Source organism: Hoplias malabaricus, chromosome 3, assembly GCF_029633855.1.
Source record: "Hoplias malabaricus isolate fHopMal1 chromosome 3, fHopMal1.hap1, whole genome shotgun sequence".
NCBI classification, from domain to species: domain Eukaryota; kingdom Metazoa; phylum Chordata; class Actinopteri; order Characiformes; family Erythrinidae; genus Hoplias; species Hoplias malabaricus.
This window is the reverse complement of record NC_089802.1, coordinates 44,921,482-44,942,494: the sequence shown is the minus strand read 5'-3', so window position 1 is coordinate 44,942,494 and position 21,013 is coordinate 44,921,482. Positions and strand designations below refer to the sequence as shown.

At 39.9% G+C, this 21,013-nt stretch overlaps 1 protein-coding gene across 4 annotated transcripts in view; it reads left to right on the top strand.

Annotated features, from left to right (window-relative positions):
• Positions 1 to 21,013, top strand: part of LOC136691564 (cadherin-22-like) — a 216,445-nt gene that overhangs the window by 134,856 nt on the left and 60,576 nt on the right. For all 4 annotated transcript variants that reach the window (XM_066664137.1, XM_066664140.1, XM_066664142.1 and 1 more), the window contains one exon: positions 20,433 to 20,552. In XM_066664137.1, the coding sequence (XP_066520234.1) occupies positions 20,433 to 20,552 (120 nt within the window). The remainder of the gene's footprint in view (positions 1 to 20,432; positions 20,553 to 21,013) is intronic.

Sequence of the window (21,013 nt, the reverse complement as noted above, 5' to 3'; positions counted from 1 at the left end):
ACATTTGTGAAGAAAGTACTTAAAGGTGATGTCTGTGATTGTGAGGGAAAACGCTGTTTTCTGGATTATTTGGTGTGGTCTGAAGCTCGTTTTTAAAGGTGGAACAGTGTTTGGTTGAAGTTAAACTTTAATCACTGTTTAGATTACAGCTAAAGCTCATTTGGTACTCAAGTTGTTAGCGTTTACTTTAATGCAGTTAGCATTCTCCCTAATTTAGAGTCAGTTCAATCTACAGCGTGCCAAATAAAAATGTCAATATTTCCCACATATGGAGCAGGAATAGAGTAATATCCTCATCTCAGTTCATGCTTTTCAACATTTGGTGGTCTTTTCATTGTCTAAAATCCTCTAAAATGCAGCTTTTAGAGAGAGAAATCCTAGCATACCGGACTGAGACAATTTTATTTATTTATTTATTTTTTTTTTTAATTATTTACAGGTACTTGGGTTTTGATCGGTTTCGAACATGCAGCCAGACAGAAAGGCTAGCAAACAGTGAGGAAATATCCTCAGAATCTTGTAAAAAAGCATTTTTGAATACAATTGTGAATGTCTCCTTTAAAGTCATCATTGCTCAATGCAAAACCCCCAGAATTGGGCTGTGTGGAAAATGTCCCTATCACTGGGATGGATCGTAGCAACTCTAATGTTCAATGGGCTTAATGCCATTAGATCATCAGAGATATGTTCCAACTGCAGTATAAAGCCTTTTCAGAAGAGTAGAGGATGTTCAAAAGCTGATTAAGCTGGTGGCTGTCCTTCACTACAGTTTAGTAAATCACTCAGAAGCCTAATGAATGATAACTTGTATTCTCCACTTACCTAGCTGGGGCATAATAGGATTTATTAATTAATTCAAACATTCATTCATCTTGTGTAACCACTTCATGCTGCTCAGTGTCACTGGGCCGTCTCAGGGCATTACACATTCATCCAGTTACTCTCTCACTCACCTGTGGACAATTTTATAGGAAGCATATTAGTAACTAACAATACGGGGGGAAAAATCATAATTGATGAGAATTATAGATTTGATCAATATTTCACTCTTGTATTTGGTGACATTGAATATACTGTTTTATATGTGCACTGCATATGTAAACAACTATTGTGTTATATAGTAAATGTATATACATATTGTCACACCTTGCTCACTGGTGAGGGTAGTGTGTCTCGACAAGGTTATGGGTTAATAAAATAAATAACTATAAATTAATTAATTGATGGCAAACCACAATAGCGCCTTCAGTGCAAGGGTGCTGTATTTAGTGAAACGTGAAAAAGAAAAAAAAAAAAATAAATAAACTAGTTACCAGTTACATACAGGGGATTAGAGGGAACAATCTTTTCTCTTCCAATATAAAGATACTTTCCTGGCACATCTATTCAGCCAACTCTCCAACCTTCACTCCCCCCTTCTGTCCTCAAAATGAGTCCTTATATAGACTCCTAGTGGCTTAACTAACTCAGCATGTACCACTCCTCCTCTTCTACAGGGGAGACAGCTACAATCAAAGAAAAAACAAACAAACAAACATGCAATTGTAGTCTGCAAAACCCTTGTTCAAAAAGTGACTACTTGATGCTAATCAGACTACAAACACACATCATGAACAAGGTTAAATCTAAAATGAAAATAAAAGAAAAATATTTCCAATCATACAACCCCCCCCCTCTCAAATGGACCAACCCAACCTGGCTCCAACAGGCAGGTCTGAATTTGCTCAGGCACTATTTAAGGACACCTAAAACTCAGTTTGGGCCTTTTTTTGAACAGGAAGGTGCAGTAAGTCCTATGTAAGTATGAAATATCTGTTTTACAACTCAGTAGTATATTTTAACTGAAAGGGTGAGATTTTTTACCAAGCTATAATGTAGGTGTGGGCTACTGGGAGATAAAACAGGGACAGAAAGGGCTATGAGGAATAAGAGGGAAACAGAAATATTTATCTAGTGGTCTTGTATTGTCCGTTCTGTCACAATATTTACCCACTGCATGTGAAAAGAACTGGACTCACTTGTGAAATAATTAACAAGCTTAATATAATGTAATATGTTATAACTGGCTGGTTATTTGTACAGTAATACCGTGACTTACGTGTTAATTCTGTCTGTGACCGAGCTCGTAACTCAATTTGCTCATATATCAAATCAAATTTTCCAATTAAAATTAATTAAAATGCTATTAATTTGTTCCAGCCCCCCACACACCGTTTTTAAATAGGAAAACTTTAATATATAAATAATAAATAATGTATAAAAATAGTAATACATAATGAAAAAAATAAACCGAAGTGAATTTTCCTTATGAGACGATGATGCTGGTGGAAGAGGTTGGGGGAGTTTTTCTTTTCATGCTCTATCACTTAAGTTACTCGTTACACACTTAATGCTACACTGCTACAAAAAACAGTGATACGACAGATGCTTGCACGGCAAGGTAGTGCACTGAACACTCGGTGGGCCACCTAGTGGTGGGTGGTGTAAGCTTGCTGGCTTGTAACTCAGACTTTGGCTCACATCATAAAGCAAAAAATCGACCAAGCGATGGCTTGTATCTTGTAAAATTCGTTCGTTGATTCACTTGTAAGACAAGGTTTCATTGTATTTGTATTCTGTAGTTATTACTACATGTTGACCATGTGCAGCCTTTGACATTCTCTCTGGGCTTCATTAGACTCTTCAGGGATTGAACTTGTCATTGAGTGATCACTTTAAATTCCATTACAAAAGAGCAGTTGACTGATCAAAGTCTCATGTACACTGTTAACACATGAACTCGTTGACTCTGGGCTTATATTCCACTCTCAGAGAATCTCAGTGTCAAGGTCTTTAGCAGATCAAACCAAGGCTCAGTGACTCGATATAAAGAACTCATTTCTCCACTCAGTTACTGCCACCAGCGTTTTTTACTGACCATCACGGTGGTGATCACAACTAATCAGGCTAATTGTCACATAACAGACAGAGTTAATTTAACATCGTGTCCCGAGCTGGGGCAGCCCCCCCGTAACGAAGCCCACCACAGATGTGGAGAGAGAAGTGATCTGTGGAAAGATGAGATTTAATCACAGCTAGTGGCAGAGCGTGATCGCCTCCGTGTTTTATTACCACAGCGCCGAATGCGCAGCAATAATAATAAAACCATAATCACGGACAAGCCCCCACCATATCCATTTTCCCCTCATCTCTCATGTTCTTTTTTTTTCTGTCTCACTCTCTCCCTCCACCATCTCTCTCGCTCTCTCTGACTCTGTATCTGGCCTTTAGCGAGGCTCTGAAGTCCAAGTCGAATTTGTTTGCATGTAATTCACGCTGCTTTGATAGTCCATCTTGGAAATAACACAATGAGCGAGTGCACAGCTGGGAGAGTCGAGGCACAGGGAGCTAGAGTGTTACCGCCTGGTAATGGAATTAGCATGAAATTACTAGCAAGGGTGTGAATTTCATTTGTCTTTTTCTGAGGCTGAATTTGTGCATTACAGTCTACACCAGGCCAGGGGCCGTGCCGTCTGCTTTGCAATTTCCACTCAGATTTAAAAACAAATTTTACAAACTTATTTATTTATTTTTACATTATTTAGGCAATTAAACCCATTTTCCACTTACCCTTAGTCAGATGAATTAATTGATACCATTTGTTTCCTTAGCCCTGCATAATGAGGGCCGTTTTACTGAAATAACTGCAGCTCTTTTCAAAACCAGCTAAATAACCATAACAGCTCTTAAAGTTCTAACACTTATTTATACCCGGCATTAACCATTGAAGTGTGACTCTTACCATATCATCTGTCTTTACAGCAATCTCAAAGTTTTGCAGTGCAGCTCTTGCCTGTGTTTGTCAACTTTTCCAGGATTACTTGTAATTAAGTAAACACATCATCTTTCTCATTTAACACATCAATATTGAGGATTTGAACAGTGAATAGTAGAGAGAGAGAAAAAAACATCCAACAGCAAAGACAGCACCATAAAGCTTTGAGTAATAGAAACACAGTAGCTCACAGTAAGCTCCAAATCGTCATGTCCATATAGTTCACTCTCGTAAGTGTGCACATGCAGACACCCCTGAGGTAGGTTTAAAAATGTTATAAAAGCCATCACCAAATACTCGGAGTGCCTGTGATACAGTTGGTTCACTAGGGTTGACATACATCTCTGGTAATCGGATTGTAAGTGGACTGGTGTGAAAGAGGTCCAGTATGTCTCAGAGATCCAATCACTCAGGCCTCCTCGAGAGGTCAATGAGCTAAGGCTTACAAGTCCCAGTGTGTGCTTGATAAGAACAGAGCACTACTTATAAAAGGCATCATCAAAGAAAAAAAAAAGCTGTCATGTATGTTTTAACTTTGAATCCACTCCTCTTTGTTTAGCAGCTTGTGTGCGTAAATGTGGACAGACTAAAGGATTACTGTTAAATATGGTCAGTACAGAGACTAATTAGACACCTATGAAAAAGTTAGGTTTAAAAAGCTATAAAGTGCTGTCTGTTTACAACCATAAGGTCATGGAAGTTTTCATTATATTTCAGAGCAGATCAAATCTGAGATAATAAATTTACAAAATGAAGAGAGAAACAATGACTCTCCAAATCATGTAACGTCAAAGAAACAAAAATTGGAGAGTCATTTGTTTCTCTCTTCATTTTGTAAGTTTATCATCTCACACATGATCTGGATATGGACAGCACATCATAACATGCATCTCCAAACAGTACCATGTATCTCAGTTTTTGTCATTTACAGTAACATTTTGGACCATTTCTGTTGGTTCATTCGTCATGAAATTATCACACAATGTAATGGGCAGATGCTGTGTCCAAATGATATAAACTAAAAAAAAAAAAGTCAAGAATGGAGATATGTAACTTGAAGATGAGATAGAAATTAGTCTTTTAACATGTGCAGAAGACCTGACTGAGCAGCAAAACTTTGCCATCAGACAGAGGCTGGGTCCAAAAGGTCATAAAAAAAAGAAGAAAGTGCCAAAAAAGAAGGACATTTTGAAATTGAAGTTGCAGAATGAATGCCTTGTATTTAATATTCATTTTGACAGGACATTCTGACTTTTGCACAGTACGCCGCGCAGTCCATTTGTAATCAGATCACTCAAAGCAGATGGATTTTAATGTGAGGTATAAAAAGGGTCTTTGTCATTTGCAGCATTATGACAAGGACCCTTTTGTGCTCTATTTTGTAATCTTAGAAAAGGCTGTTCCATTAATGTCCTTATAATGGGTTCTCATTTGCTGCTTCAGATTTGAGAAGCTTTGCCTGAAAACCAGTGCAGTTTCTTATAAAACCACTATGTCCTAGATATATTCGTATGTGAACATAGTGCAAATACATGCGTCAGACTGCGGAGCATTCCACTTTGTATTGCCTAGAACATATTTTTAAGCATTTTAAAAGAACAAACTTAATGTTGGAGTTTCATTCCCTATGCAAAGCTAAGTGGTTCTCCAAATAAGACACAGCCAACATGAATAATGTATTTATTTTGTTATTTTTTTTGCAGTGTGACTGAAGCCATATAATAGTGAAAATAAAAAAAAAGCCTTGTAAAAGAGGCTGGACAGTGCAGCTTGCATTTGAATAACAAGCTGAACAATGGTGAGGTCTGAAACGTCAGTTTTTGAAAGCTGAAAGCTGCCAGTTCACACTGAGGGCCGGGGCTGTGCTCAGCTGGCTGCCATTGTCACTGCCAGTGCACTCCACTCAGAAATGCAACTCTAAATTTGATGCATTACATCTCATTCAGAAGTGCTGAGGTCATTATCATTTTGCACGGTTTACTTTTCCTCCATTTTTTTGGTCTCTTTGTGGAAAAAAAGACTACATTAATGTTAACGATGTGAGGATGTTAAAAGCTGATGTTTTCCTGATTCACTTAAAGGGATGAGAGGAAGAAAAGATGCTCAGCTTTTTTTTTCTTTTTTGGACTTTTTTGGTTAAAACAGTCGTCGTCATTTGTATTTTTGGAAGATGAGAATGATAAGCAAGTGTGAGGAGAGACAACAAGCGCCCATAAAATCACGTCGTTTGATTGATCCTACTCTGTTGGTGAATCTTAGGACAGATTTCGGACGTTTCTGTGAGCTGTGACCTGATTGCATTCAGCCGTATGGACATTAGTGAGGTCGTGTAGTGATGTTGGATGATTACATTTGGATCCAAAATACCACTCCAACTCATCTGAGTGGTACCAGCTGTTGCTCTGTTACTCCACAGCCCAATGTCTCTATTTCAAGCTTGACACTGTGCCTGGTGACCTTAGGCCCGTTTGCAGGCTTCAGAACTTCTCGCTTCATTTCATTAATGACTTATTTAATGTCCATGGTGGGGGCACTTTAAAAATGTTGAATTCACTAATTATAAGGGTGTGTGTGTTTCGTTAACTTGACCTCAGAGTTGATGAAAGCAGTGCATTTGACAGATTGTGCTTCTGAGAATAAGCCTTTATAAATGTGTATGATGCCCTGTGATGGGCTGGCACCCTGAGAAGGGTGTGTTACCGCCGTGGCCCAGTAGTTCTGGGACCCACCGTGACTCTGAACAGGAGGAAGTGTTCATAAAAAATGAATGAAAATGAGTAGCATGGGTCCAACAGTGTCTAACGTAGAATGAATGTAGGTTTACGAGGGTTGTCATGATGAGCTTATGCAGGTTTAGTGTCATCTTGTGAACACTATCCATTAGAGGAGTTTTTTTCCAAATGGTCTTGCTGCATGGTTGCATTTTACGTTTTATTTACTCCCCAAAAAGCTTTTGCAGGTTAGTCCTAAATATTTTGCCATAGAGGAGTATGGTGGCTTTCTGTTTTTACGAGTTTGTCTTGTTTGTTTTATCCCAGGCTACCTCCTAAATTATTTACGAAAAAAAAGATGCATCTTTTCCTTTTTCAGAGCTGCCAAAGTAGCTCTACCAGCCAAAGTAGTAGTTTAAATATTTAGGTTACAGCTCATTCACTTAGCTTGTAGGTTCGGAAATCTTTCGTTGCATACAAGAATAATACGGTGGTTTTACACAACTCTGCAGCCCATGTTTAGATTGGTTTTACAGAGCAGTAAATCCTCTGACCGTCTGCATGATTCACTGTGGTTGCAGACAGAGTCAGTGTGACTGGATTCAGACGGACGGCATTAGAAACTCGGTGCTGTCAGGGCCACACTGCACATGTACATGAAAGCACAGCAGAGAAATCAGCCTCGTCTGGAGCAGCCTTGTACTACTGTTTGGCTTTAGCTTTATGATGCTTTTTTTATGTACTGATTTTGACTTATGCTTTGGGCCTAGTTTTCTAAAAAGCATCCTGCTGTGAGGATCAGCGTGTGTTCTTTTCTGTCTGTTTATCTGCATTTCTTCTCTATCTGCTGCTTGTCAGCATGTGTGACTCTTTATCTCTGTGTGGGCCCCTTTCTGTGTGACTGGAGCATCACGTGTTGGTGTGTTTGTCTGCTGGTAGGTGGGTGAGTGGGAGTTGTAAGTTGCTGTGTGTGTATTTCTTGTATGGTCACTAATTTTCAATTAAATAAGGTTGCTCTTTTTTCCTCTCTCTCTTAAAGATCACAAAAAAGCAGAAAATCCGTAGGAGGTCTGTGTCCTCTCTTTGCTTTTATACATCTTTCAGACTTGCCCTCAGTTTCCACAGCGGTGTTTTTTCCACTATTCTTGTAAACATCTCCCAAGTTCAGTGTAAGCTCAGATAGCAGTGACAGCAAATCAGGTCTGGCTCACGCAACACGTACAGTGACCCTAAAATCAAGCCCGGCTCATGACATTTGGCCTACGTCTACCTCACACAGCACTTGCGTGGTACGCTATACACATGGACTTTTCTGTGCAAGAGTATGAAATATATTATTCTTTTAGTGAATATCTATTAATACATAATAAATGTATTTGAACTGAAATTGAACAAATAGTGTGTTTTTGACTGAACGTGTTGTTGTGATATTGAATATTAACTGTACTGTGCAGAGTACAAGGCTCTGTTAGACGGCACATGTGTCTCTACTCCTGCCTGTTTGTGTATAACGTCCCCTTGTTGTGAGAGGAAAGGGCAGTCCAAACTGACAGAAGCTGCGCCTGATGGATGGCGCTGGTGTGAAGGTGTGATTGATAAGCTGCTTTTCAGGAGAACTTTAGCCACTGCTGACAGGTTGGGTCACGAAGGCCGTGCCCGTGCAGTCCAGCTTCCAATCCGTTACTATCTGCACTGATTGACGCGACTCACCGCGTCCCACTGCTTTATTTACCACAGAGGAGGGAAAGCCACAGACAATCCACTTTAGCAGATCAAGGGAGGGATCTGTGAGATTAACCCCTGGATGCTGAGTTATTGCTTTCATTCTGATATGCTTTTCTGATTCAGTATTAAATAATATGGTTATTACATATTTATTCAGTAAATGAGAGTTGTCATAAAGGGGCTTTACATTTGACCACTGACACTATCATAATGACCAATGAAAGTTTAGAATCTGTGCTCACATCAGGTGTTTTCCAGGTGCTTCTTGTGGGCTGCAATTAATAAATACAGTTGACAAAACAAAGGCAAAAACAATGAACACTGGTCTTTTGACTTTTTAAAGGGACACTAGGTAAGATTTTGGGTAGCATACTTCATATCTACAGCACTGTACTAAAAACAATGGGAGTAGGTGTATGGGGGCTTCATACCCTCCTACAAATATACATAGCTCAGTGTCTGCAGTGCTGAGCATGGAGTAGCAAAGACATGGGCTTTTTAAAGGCTAATTTAAAGATAAGAGTATTTCATAGTGTTCCTCTACAGGGGAGTTTAATGACAGTTTCCTGAAATGTATTTGTGCACAATTTCTATTTAAAGGAGCTCTAGTTAGTAGTTTAATTTTTCTTACATCACAAATTACGTGTCAATTCTGGATTTCATAATGTTGCTATAAAAGTGAATTACATAAGTGCAGGGGCTGCAGAGAAGCAAAAATACCTCATTTTCACACCTAGTTTTGCTTTAATTGTACAATAAATGAGCATGCAACATTCTGTTTCCATTATGCTTCCACTGTGTTAAACTCAGCACGTAAAAGGTACATTTGCAGTAAACATGTGTGATCTGTAAAGACGTGTGTTCATTTTCTCATTTTCACCAGACGTACCCAGAGCTTTGCAGATGACTGTAATTCATAACAAATTACACCAAGCTTTAGTTTTCACCAGAGATACATGTCTCTTCAGGGTCAAACAGTGATTGTCTTCAGTGTTGTTGGAAACTACACCACATTCAGAAATGACGACTTGAATTGTGCCACTCCTGGAGAAGCAGGTGATTGTTAAACGAGGCTGAATGACTGTGGGTATAATTGTGTTTCTTGCAAATGCGTAGAAGGAGAGTAACCGCTCAGCTGGACTTTTATTTCAGCATAATAGTAACATATTACATTTATTACTCTTAAAATGTACAATAGCGGGAGTTATTAGTGCCTGCTGTTAGGAACTCTCGCCGGTTGTTGGTTGCTAAATAAGGATGTTGCTCAGCTGTGGAAGAGTAAAAGAGGGCCATGGTTAAAGTCAGTATTGATGCCTCTCTGTCTCTGGGTGGAGGAAAAAAAGGTGTCTAGTCTGATCCTTGTAGGAGTTCATGCTGAATCTCTTTTAGCAGACCATTGATTTTTATGTCTTGACAATTTTTTTTCTTCTTGCCCCCTGTATCCTTTCTTCTGTTCTTCTATCCATCCTTCTGTCTTTCTTCTCTCATATCTTAAATGCTCCTCTTTTATGCAGGGCAGGGAAGAATGAATCATGACGGAAGTGGTGGTGAAATAACATTTCATGTGAAAACACCTCAGCTTTTATGGGCGCACTAAATGATCCATAATGCACAGACATTTGGGAGGGAAGTGCTCAGACCGGTGATTAGGACTGAGCCGAAAGGAAGAGAGAGAGAGAGAGAAAAGGTAGAGAGAGCATCGCTTCCTGCTTGTAGTGTCACTGTAGAAGAGAGCAACACAAATCTCCTTTATGATGCCAGCTCTTAAATAGCTGTCAGTCTAGTGTCTGGCACTGGGACACCTCCTCCGGCCTCGCCGCGTGCTGTAATTGAACCGTCTTCCTTCCCCCAGAGCCGTCAACTGCAGCTCCAAACAGATTTTGTTGACACCATTAAATACATCTGTGCATAAATCTGCCTGGCACTATGAGGTAAGAAAGCTCACGAGCTTCTGAAATTGTGTCTTCCATAGGGCTAGAAGCTTTAAAATTAATTTCACATTAGAGATTTCATGTCTACTCATATCTCTGCCTATGCATTTTTCATGGACTATTTACAGTGCCGGCACCCAGACCCTGGCAGGTTGCTTGTTTATGCTAATGATCACTATGTCTTAAGATGCCTGGAGGAGGCCTTGTTATCGATGAACTTCTACTTGACATTTTGACACAGTTTTGACCTGATAAGTTTCACACATCAGTGGACCAGATGATACAGTGAAGAACCAGTTTGTTAGGAACATATGCATTGCCTTTAAAACTGTAATTAAATCAAGTGGTACGTTTGTTGGCATCAGGAAGAAAAACTAATTGCACACTAACTGTAAATTATACAAAGGATAAGATGTAAAATACCCTGTGCCATTAGAGTCCATTAGAGCTTCATATAGGGCCCAGCTCTCTCTCTTCCTACCAGCAACAACATCATTCCTTGAACAGTTTCTTGTTTGCTTGTGGAGAAACGCAAGTTTTTAAATGTGGAACTGTGTGTCTGAGGAAAAAAACATTTATATTGTCACATATATTTGCATGTGGCTAAAGTTTAATTCACTGTTTGGTCTGATGTGTTTCATTGCCCCAGTGTCTATAAATGAGTAAAAATACAAACGTCTTGTCCTAGTATGCTAGTCTCTCTCTTTCTCTCTCTTTATTTTTTTCTCTGCTCATGGCAGATATGTCTGGAGTTTTTAGACAACGGAGAGATTTATTTTGGATTCCTTAAGGAGAATATGTCTCCAAACTCAGCAGACGGCATTACCAAATGTGCACTTGAGTTACTGTAGTTTCTGTAGTAATTCAAACAGTGAATAAAAATGTACAGACACATGCAAACAACAGTGTTTTTTTCCCACTAAAACACACTGTCCACATTAAAACAATTTTAAATTTATTTCCCCTCAAACTTAAACATTCCCTTTAAGGTCACCGTGGCTGTTTATGATGCAATCAGCAACCAACTACCAATAAAAAAATGAGGTCATTATATAGACTACTCATTGGGCTCAGCCCAGTCCCTTCATCTCACAACACCACTAGCTCTTCACTAGGGTCATCAGTTAGTCACCTCCCCTCATCAGTGTTTTGCTGAATTAAGCCTCTGGAAGGCTCAACCATGGATTCTGACCTACCAGACCCCATCTTCCAAGCTTCAAGTTAGCTTCACAGCCCTATCATTCTCTTATATGTAGATCCACACTGGCCTGCCTTGTGACTAATGCTATACCAAGCCCCACTGGCACCGTTAATGCATGCTCAGTGCCACCAGTTCCATGTGAACTTTAAGTGATTAACCATCAACAACCACAATAACACAACTTCTCCACTTTCCCCATTTTACACAAACCTTAAACACCACCCCCCTCACCTGTTCTACATTTTTAGTACATTTACTGGTCCTTATCCACAACTACTGACCTTTTAGTCACTCCTTCACAGCTGCTTTTAGCTTCGGCCTCTGACACTGACCGGCACAAGCAGTGTAAATTCAAGACAAGAGTAGAGTTTTATTTTTGCCTTTCTCTGAAGAAAGTTTTATGTACTGTTTATATGAGGGGGAAGGTTTTTAATCCACTCCCAGGTCTTGCGCAGTTGTTAGAAATCTTGTGTTTTCTATTTTTTCTGGGAAGCATTGTTTACCTGTGATGTACCTTTTCCTTATACAAGGACATTATCCAATATCTAATCCCCCGAGAATGTTCTGCTGAAAAATTAATTACTTGTTTTTAATAGAGTTTTGACAAGAAATTAAATAAACAAAAGCTGGTCTCTGTATTTATACAAGTCATTACTTTGACACTTCACTCATTACCCAATTTGACAAAAGCTTCTGCCTATATTTGCTTTTGTAGATGTACAATTACTGACAGTAGGCCATCTCCTGCTGCACAGTGCATCAATCCTGTCTGTCGAGAATGGACCATGGTAGAGTATGTTGCACAGGTACAAGTGTGTCATGCATTCAGGTTTTTAATATTACTGTCCACTTTCACAACCCACAAATGACATTGAGCTGTTTCAGACATGAGCAACGATTCTCACACTTTACTGTGCCATTATGTCATTGCTGTGTTTAGAATGATCCACTAACCAAACAGAGTCTGTTCCTATGGTGGTCCCTTTCCACTGATGGAGGCAGTAGAGTGTGGCTAATGAATTATGCATCAAAATATGGGCTTCTGTTATTCACTTTAAACCTACAGCTATACTATAGGTGTTTCCGATAAAAAGGCCAGCTAATATAGGTCCAAGTTAAGAGTTCTAATAAACTGGCAATTCCATGTATGTGCAACACTCTTATTCTGAGATGTTTGATCATGAATGAGCTCTGCTCTATGGATCAGCGCTGGGAAGGTTTCTGTAGCTCAGAAAGCAGCACGAAATATTTAACTGCAAGTCCGTTCAACTGAACTTAGACACAGGGAAAGGAAAAGGTGAAGCCTTTATGAATCGCACTGGATATATTATTACTGCGCCAATCTCTGACAACTCTGTGATGAGAAATGATGACTCCCTTGGGTGGGCCAGCAGAAACCCTGTTTAATCGACTTCCACCCGCTGTGTTAAAGAGCCAATGCTGCTGAGAGCTGGAGAGGACCTCGAGGTGAAGAGGTCATGGCCGCTGAGCTCTGCTGATGTGTTAGAGATTGGAGCCGCAGGCCTGTATGTCCTACTGCTTTTCTTAGGGAGTCTCAGGCTTCAGGTTCCTTTCACTACTTCTTTCGGTTCTCTCCTATCTGGTTTAAATTGTGCTCCACTGTGAAGCTCCTGGTTTTGAAGTTTTAGATTTTTAAAGTTCAGCTTTGAGAATAAGAAGGTCACACTACAATTATACAAACAACTCAGAGCAAACATATTAATCAGTTCTGGAAACGTGACAGTCTTATTTTATGAAATTACATATACACTGCAATATAATTATATATTAAGAGCTTGGAAGAAGAGGGGCGTTTTCGGGAAATGGCAGCTGTACATGACAAATTATAGCTTTAACAAAAATAATAATATGAGAATATGAATACTGTTTGACGTGATGCTGAAATGAAATTTGAACTTTATCTTGTTGGTTGATGTCCTAGTTTTTATTAGGTTCAATCCACTGTGTATTATCATGCAAACCCCCAAAAAAGGAAATGTATAATAACTGTTATTGTTATTACTATTAGTATTTCTGTAAAACACCTGTACAGTTGTGGGGTATATGCCTGAGGGCTCTTTTTTTTACATTTTGAGGAGGGTGGGATAACAGACAATATAAGGTTATGTTTAAAGCAGTTTACTCTGAACTTACTTAAGAATCTGACTGAAAATGAAATTTGTTTCACCCAAACACTATGTATTTGACAGACACTAAATTCCCTCAGTGAACACCTGCCTGGATTGAAGGTAATTTAGGAAAAGTAAGTGAGTAATTAAAGCAGTATAAATGAGCAACCGACAGTATCTAAACATTTAGTTATATCTCAGTTCAGATCTGTTCAAAAGAACTGCTTCTGGAAAATGAGATAAATACATTTAATATGCCAGCTTTTCACTATCGAGACTCCATGGATAAAGTCATATCTCCCCCATATTTCTTCCCACATTAAGAAAATGATTATCAAATTAAGAAAAAAATGCATCAGGATTTCTGTTTAATGTTCACTTCATGATGGATGTCACTAAAAACAGGGCAAAGTTTGGGTGAAAATGGTTTTGCTTTCTCTGTTCTTTCACCCTTTTGTGTCTGTTTTCTTGAATTAATAATCTTTAATGGTCACAACTACAGCACATTCGTGTTCTTCTTTGTGTAAAGATTGTTTGCCGTCTGTTCGTGATCTTGCTTGAGTTATTGAAAGAAAAGGGGGAACACATTGTATCAGAATGTTTGATTGTGTTTACCTGTGTATGACATGACTTTCATAGCCATCATTAATTATTTAATATTTCTCTTTTTTTTATGATAAAATGTTCCATCCAAATTATGTGACTTTGAAAATGATCAGGAATCATTAAAGCGGTCTGAAGGCTTAAAATAATAGGCATCTAAATAGTAAATGAATATCAATGCCTGAATATTTGAATTATTTATCTACCAACATTTTTCATTTGAACATGAAGGCAGAGTTAATGTTAAGCATGAACTTCAATAAGCGCATGCCAAAGTATGGCTGGAATTTGTTTTATTTATTTATCTTTTTTTTCTCATCTGCCAAATGTCACCTATGCCTCTCTAGTTCTCTCAGAATGCATTATGGCTAAATTATACTTCATCCGTGAAGAACATTGTGATCATTCTGCTGCAACAGTGAAACAGTTTCTGAACAAGAGCTGGCTTCACATTCAGAGAGGAATTTGAATCAGTATTAAGTTATTTTTGATGTCATAAATATTCAGAATTAAGTTGTAGCACTTTTAAAGAGAGTCAGAAATGGCTGCTCTGCTGCCTACAGCTCACTTTATATTGTCTTCCCCATGGCGTTGTATATATTCCGTTTGTAGTATTAACCCCTTGTTAAATTCTAGCTTCCAGTTCTGTTTTTATGGTGGTTGAGTTCATCTGGTGCACCATTGTAATGACAGTGTAGTAAATGTGATGTATAGGTTTATATGCTTACCCAGGCTGTGGATGCAGTTGTTACATGGAAAATATGAACGCGTGCTAGATATGGGTTACAGCAGTGTACCAGGGGAACTAGGAGCAGGAGCAGTGTGTGTGCAAACAAGCCAAGGGAAATGTGTTTTACCTCTGGAACAATATTTGCACTGTGGCAGAACACGGAGGGAAATCAAACATGAATTCTCCACACTCAATGGATTTTGGGCACAGGCTTTCACTCTGTTCCGTGTCCATGAGCATAGTAAAGTAGTCCAGCAGTTCCTGGGCAAAGACTCCACACTTTCAAAAATAAAAAAAGTACAATTCTGCATGTCTCAAGACTCTAATATTTTTCCCTCCTCAGTCCTTTTGTGTATTCCCTTGAGTCACCAAAATTTCTGCTTAGGACACACAAACCAGACCGTAATGACTTCTTAGGGAATCCGCACCAATGCATTAATAAGAGACGACGTTTCTGCCTCCCTTCCCTGCTTAAGTACAAACACAATAAAGTAACATTTGCATTTATATAGTTTCTTCTCCGGTGGCGTTACCTGATGTGTGGCGAACAGCTGAGCGTCACTCTGATTATGACCTCCGGAAAATTAAGATAAGGAAGTAATCCCATGAAAGGCACTGCTTCTTCATTCCTAGCTCACAGTCAGGAACTGATGCATTAACACATCTCTGTTTCCAGAGGGGGAAAGAAAATGCAATCGTACATGATCCGTTTTTGAACGCGATACGGATGAGCTTGAAAGTGATCCAGGCACTGACATTGGACTCCGTTCATGGTGTTTGAAGCTGCTTGTGTCAAGCAGAGATGGGTTCGGCTACTGAAAACATGGATGTATCCGGACTGTGTGTAGTTCTGGGTGTCTGAGGTAAAATCCAGGACTGTAGGATGTTGTGAATGTTACACTGTTTATTGATGAACTATGTCAGTTTTTCCTAATGACATGAGCCAACATTTACCTTGCTCTGCTCCAAGCACTGGCTGGAAAGGTGTAAAGTTCTCAGCGTTGGGCTGTGGAGCAGTGGAACTGTGCTCTCTGGAGGGAGGCAGCACCATCCAGTAAATATGGGATGAGCTGGAAGGAATCCAACATCTGTATCTGAATCCAACTCCTTCATCTAATTCAGTATTATTTGTGGCTTAACTTAATAGCAGATTGCACTAACAGGAATGTTGTAGGTGTGTGTACGCCATGTCAGTTGTGTAGCTGGGTTAGTTTACCTTTCAATAAGAGTGGTAGGGTATTAGTTTAAAACTTAAAACTTGCTCTGCTGTGGCGCTCTCTCTCTCTCTCTCTCTCTCTCTCTCTCTCTCTCTCTCTATATATATATATATATATATATATATATATATATATATATATATATATATATATATATATATAATTATAATGAAAGAAAACTAATCCCTCTCTCCTTTCTGTACACTCAGGCCAGTGCTCCCGACTGAACCACATCTAACACAGGCCTGAGGTTGTTTATTAATCCCGTATTATTCACTGCATCTGATGTGTTGAGTCATAACATCATACGCCTAGGAGATAAGTTTAATGTCTGAGAGCATACTGAGCAGTAGAAAGCAGAAAAAATGTAGAGGTACATTATTGTTTGGTAATATTAGGGTCAGAAGTTTTGAGAACCAAAAAGCTGAATCCATAACCGAGAAATTTAATTTCATAAAGGAGAGGACTGTTATAAATATTGACTTTTAAAAATCAGTTTATAAAGAAAATATTTCCGTATTTACTCATTTTTTATTTGCGCTCTGATCCTTCTGAGTTACGCTTCTCTCAGTCTCGCTTTCAGTTCCAAAACTTTCTTGCTTTTGAGTTCCACAGTGTCGCTTTCACTTCGACACTTGCTTCAGAAGCTCAGTTGCTTCTTGCTCTGGCCGTTTTTGACTGGAGGGCGGAAACTAATCAGCCATTGGCGGATGGAGGTGTGCCCCGCCCGCCAAGTACATTATATATGCCCCTCTACGTCAGCTGAAGCTTGCGAATTTTATCCCTCCACACACACACACACACACACACCAGTGGTGATTGCTCTAAGACAGCAAGGGAAGCTCAGCTTCCCCTAAAATGTATAGATAGATGCTGGGCTTTGTCCCGCCCATCGGACGCTCAGCGTCTCTGGGGGTCTATGGGGCAGTGGGCTGGCCTCAGCTGGCCCTGACGCTCAGCTTCTGCATGATGATTGGATGATCTGTCTGAGGCAGACCAGCATCCGCCACTGACACCCACATAGACATTACTCGCCCCTCGTTCTACAGTTCACTGTCTGACACTCACACCATCCATGCCATTCACACACAGTACCTTCCCCCTTGCCCTGCAGTTCAGCGGAGCCACCACTAACATACACACACACACACACACACACTGCTGAACATCAGGTCGAGGGACAAGCATTGTGTGTGTGTGTGTTTGTCAGACAGTAAAATGCAGGGCAAGGGGCGAATACAGTGTGTGTGTGTGTGTGTGTGTAGTAGAGACCGCTACTGCAGCAATAGGAAATAAATTACTTGTACTTACTGATACCCTCCATTTCTAGAGGAGTGTCAACAAAAATGTAAATGTGTGCCATAAAATGTGGAGGATCTTCTGCTGAAACACGTTACTGAATACTGAATACTGAAAGTTTTCTGTGATTATTTTGTAAATATGCCAATATTTATGCCCAAAATCCCTATTAGGCAAACTACTTGAGTGAGTCTGAACTTGAAAGAGGTATGTGTATAATAGAAGCTGACATATTTTAACACCCCTCAGCGTTTCAATGGAGCGTTTGATGTTTACAGTGTTGGGCTTCACAGTTTAGTCTTTTAATGGGAAATCAAGTCTGAGGAGCAGCAGTCTGGCAGCAGGAGAAGAGAAAGCCACCACACCTCCAGATCAGACTGGCAGAGTGAGGCGAAAAAAACGGTTCACTGACTCTAATGTTAAAACAATGTCCTGTTCTCCGTTCTACCCTCGGGAGCCTCTCTGGTGACAGGAGACAAACAGGACTCTGACACTTCCCTTTAATTAACCTAATTAGCATAGCACTATTGTGTGGCTGGACAGTAGCATGACAGGTCTCTGGGAGAGAGCCCGCGATGCTGACCTTTCTCGGACACCACCAGCTGTCAGCAATTACCTGCTGACCAGGCGCCCCCAGGTAGAGCCCTCCGCTGTGTCCTTGAGTGCCACTCTTGCTCCACATCCATGAACAGAGCAGCTATTTATCTCCTACCCTCCACATGACGAAAAGCTTTTTTTTTTTTTTTTTTTAAACGAGCAGCATGCTCCCCTCTTTCTTCCCTTCTTCCCACAAGACTCTGGGCCATTAAGCTTTACAGGCTTGAGGCTTTGCTTTAGTTAAAACGTGTGACTAAATGTAAATATGTGCTTTGCTCCAGGAGCCTGGGGCTTGCTGAGGCACGCACCCAGACAACTCAAAGAAAAAAAGACAGCAATGAATAAATTCACTCACAAACCAACAAAGCTGTCTTTAACACAAATGAATTGGTGCTAACTAGACATTTATGTTTATTTTAGTTTTTTTTTTGTTTAAGGAAGAGTCTGAACTGTTTTCTCTTCTAATTCAGGGGATTTCAACCTTTCTTGACATTTGCCCCCACAGTCTGTTTACATTAAGCTGTTGTTAAAGGCCCAGAGCATTCCTTCACTTGTTCTTTTGAGTTACCTTTAAAATACAGAAGACAGTTTATTCATTTCCTACTTCTATTGAAGTAAAATGAAATAAAATAGCACCAGGATGTCCCATTCTTAAGTTAAAATATTTTATCTTAACTCAGGGCACAGTGGTGCAGCAGGTGGTGTCACAGTCACACAGCTCCAGGGACCTGAAGGTGGTGAGTTCAAGTCCCACTCCGGGTCTGTGTGTCTGTCTGTGAGGAGTTTGGTGTGTTCTCTCCGTGGGCTGTAGTTTCCCCCTCCACGGTCCAAAAACACACGTTGGTAGGTGGATTGGCGACTCAAATGTTTCCCAGTGTAAGTGAATGTGTGAATGTGGGTTCTTCCTGCCTTGTGCCCAGTGATTCCGGGTAGGCTCCGGACCCACAGTGATCCTGAACTGGATACAGTTATAGACAATGAATGAATGAATTTTACGTACTTTTTTTTATATATATCTTCCCTATTTACACAACAAAATACTGATTTCCTCTTCCATTTACAAAACTCTGGGTATTAAAGCCTGCGAGCCCAGGTGAGCTCAATCTATGTAGGCAGCCACTGCTGCCATGCATCACTTACCCACAGCAAAGACTGTTGCCCTTCTCTGCCAATGTGGAACTGGTTTGGTTCCTGTCCGTGAACCTAATGTGGAACCGTTTGGCACCTTCCCACCAACATAAATTTCTTCCCAGAAAAGTATGTTCCCAGCTAAAAGCCGTGTATTAGGTCCTTCAGCGCAAACCGTGACAGTGTTCATGGATGTGTTGAGCAAAAGAAGCTCCAGAGCTTCAAATAAAGCTTTATGATGCAGTGAAACTGAATGGTTTGTTAATAGCGTGTTATATTGTTCTCGATGAGGAAAAAAAAAAAATAAAATAATAGTGAACCAGACAAGTCTGTTTTTTTTATTGTGAATTGGGAAATAAAACCTGGAAAATGCTGTTTGTATCTGTGTTTTCTTGGGCTGTGTTCAATGCAACACAAGGCGCATGGTCTACTTTACTTCACTGTTAACAAGCTCAGCAGGACCTTACTCCAAAATACTCAAACTGTAACAAAATAAACACAGACTCTATCTATGTATCTCTGGCCCTGGCACTGGCTCTGAATTCAGCTACAGCAACAATGGAGTCGAGTTTTCTCTGTCAAGCACTGTCTCTTAAAAATCAGAGTTTTGTCATTTTCAACTGTCATCCTAGCAGTTCTTCCAAATGTTAGTGTTATATTTATTGTGCCTGTGGGACAGGTCACTATAGTAAAATGGGGGGAAAAACAAAACTGAGTGTAATATCTCTAACCTGTCCAAGCAAAAGGGAAGATGTAGATGTAAACACTGTAGATGTGTTTAATGTGACTGAAGAGCACTGAACCATCACTGGATGGTAGTTCTACTGTATTTTAAAAACTCCAGCAGCACTGCTGTGTCTGATCCACCCATACCAGCACAACACACATTAACACACCACCACCACATCAGCATCACCACCCAGAGTGGTGGCCTTATTTAAGGCAAATTTAATCACCATCCAGTATCAAAAGCAGATCAAAGAGTTGTCCGCACACTCATTAGAATTGTGAGTCTGCACTGGATGACTTTTTTGTGTGTATGCATGTTTGTATGTGTGTGTGGGATACAACTGAGCTAAAGTTCACATAACACCAAGCTTTGCCAGACCTTACTAACTACAACACTGTAGTGCAGCACTTTGGCTTAGCATTTTAACTCCATGCTAAATAGTGACTCTAACATTACGATCCCTACAGCTTCTCATTACTTTGACCAGGAGACTGGGATCTTGGTCAACACTTATACCTATTTGCAGCATTTGCCATGACAGTACCCATCTGTGTCTGAAGCTTGGTTATCAGTTGCATTTGAACTCATCAAGTAACTCATTAATTCTGTTTCCGTAGGTACTTCCGTAATGAAGGTGATGGCTTCAGATGCCGATGACCCGACGTACGGCAGCAGTGCTCGGATAGTGTACAGTGTTTTGGACGGAGAGAAGTTCTTCACAGTGGACAGACAGACTGGTAAGGACTCAGACTGGAGACTGATAAGCTCTCTGCTCTCACTGCCAGACTTGCAGCTGCTACAATAACTCTCACCTACTCAAAGTGATTTTCAGCCCACTCTTCTGAGCCTTGTGCTTAATGAAGCTTTTTTTTTTTTTCTCCATGTTTCATATTCGTCTGTCATCTTACTTTCTCACTGCCCATTTCCTAATGCCTAGCATTAGACATTAATTGAAAGGCTTAGCATTAGCCTTAGAGAAGATTTTCTTTAAAGCATCTTGGGAAAATAACCAATAAGACCATAATCTGTCACAAAGAGCATGTGATAACTAGAATTGAACAGGCTGGAATTAGAAGTACAGTGTGGCAGTGTTATATCCCTGTGCAGACTAAGCTTATTCTTATATCTTCAGGTTTAACATTGTAAATCTATAATGACATTTTGCTTAATGTGTCCACACTGCGTTTACTATCGTTTA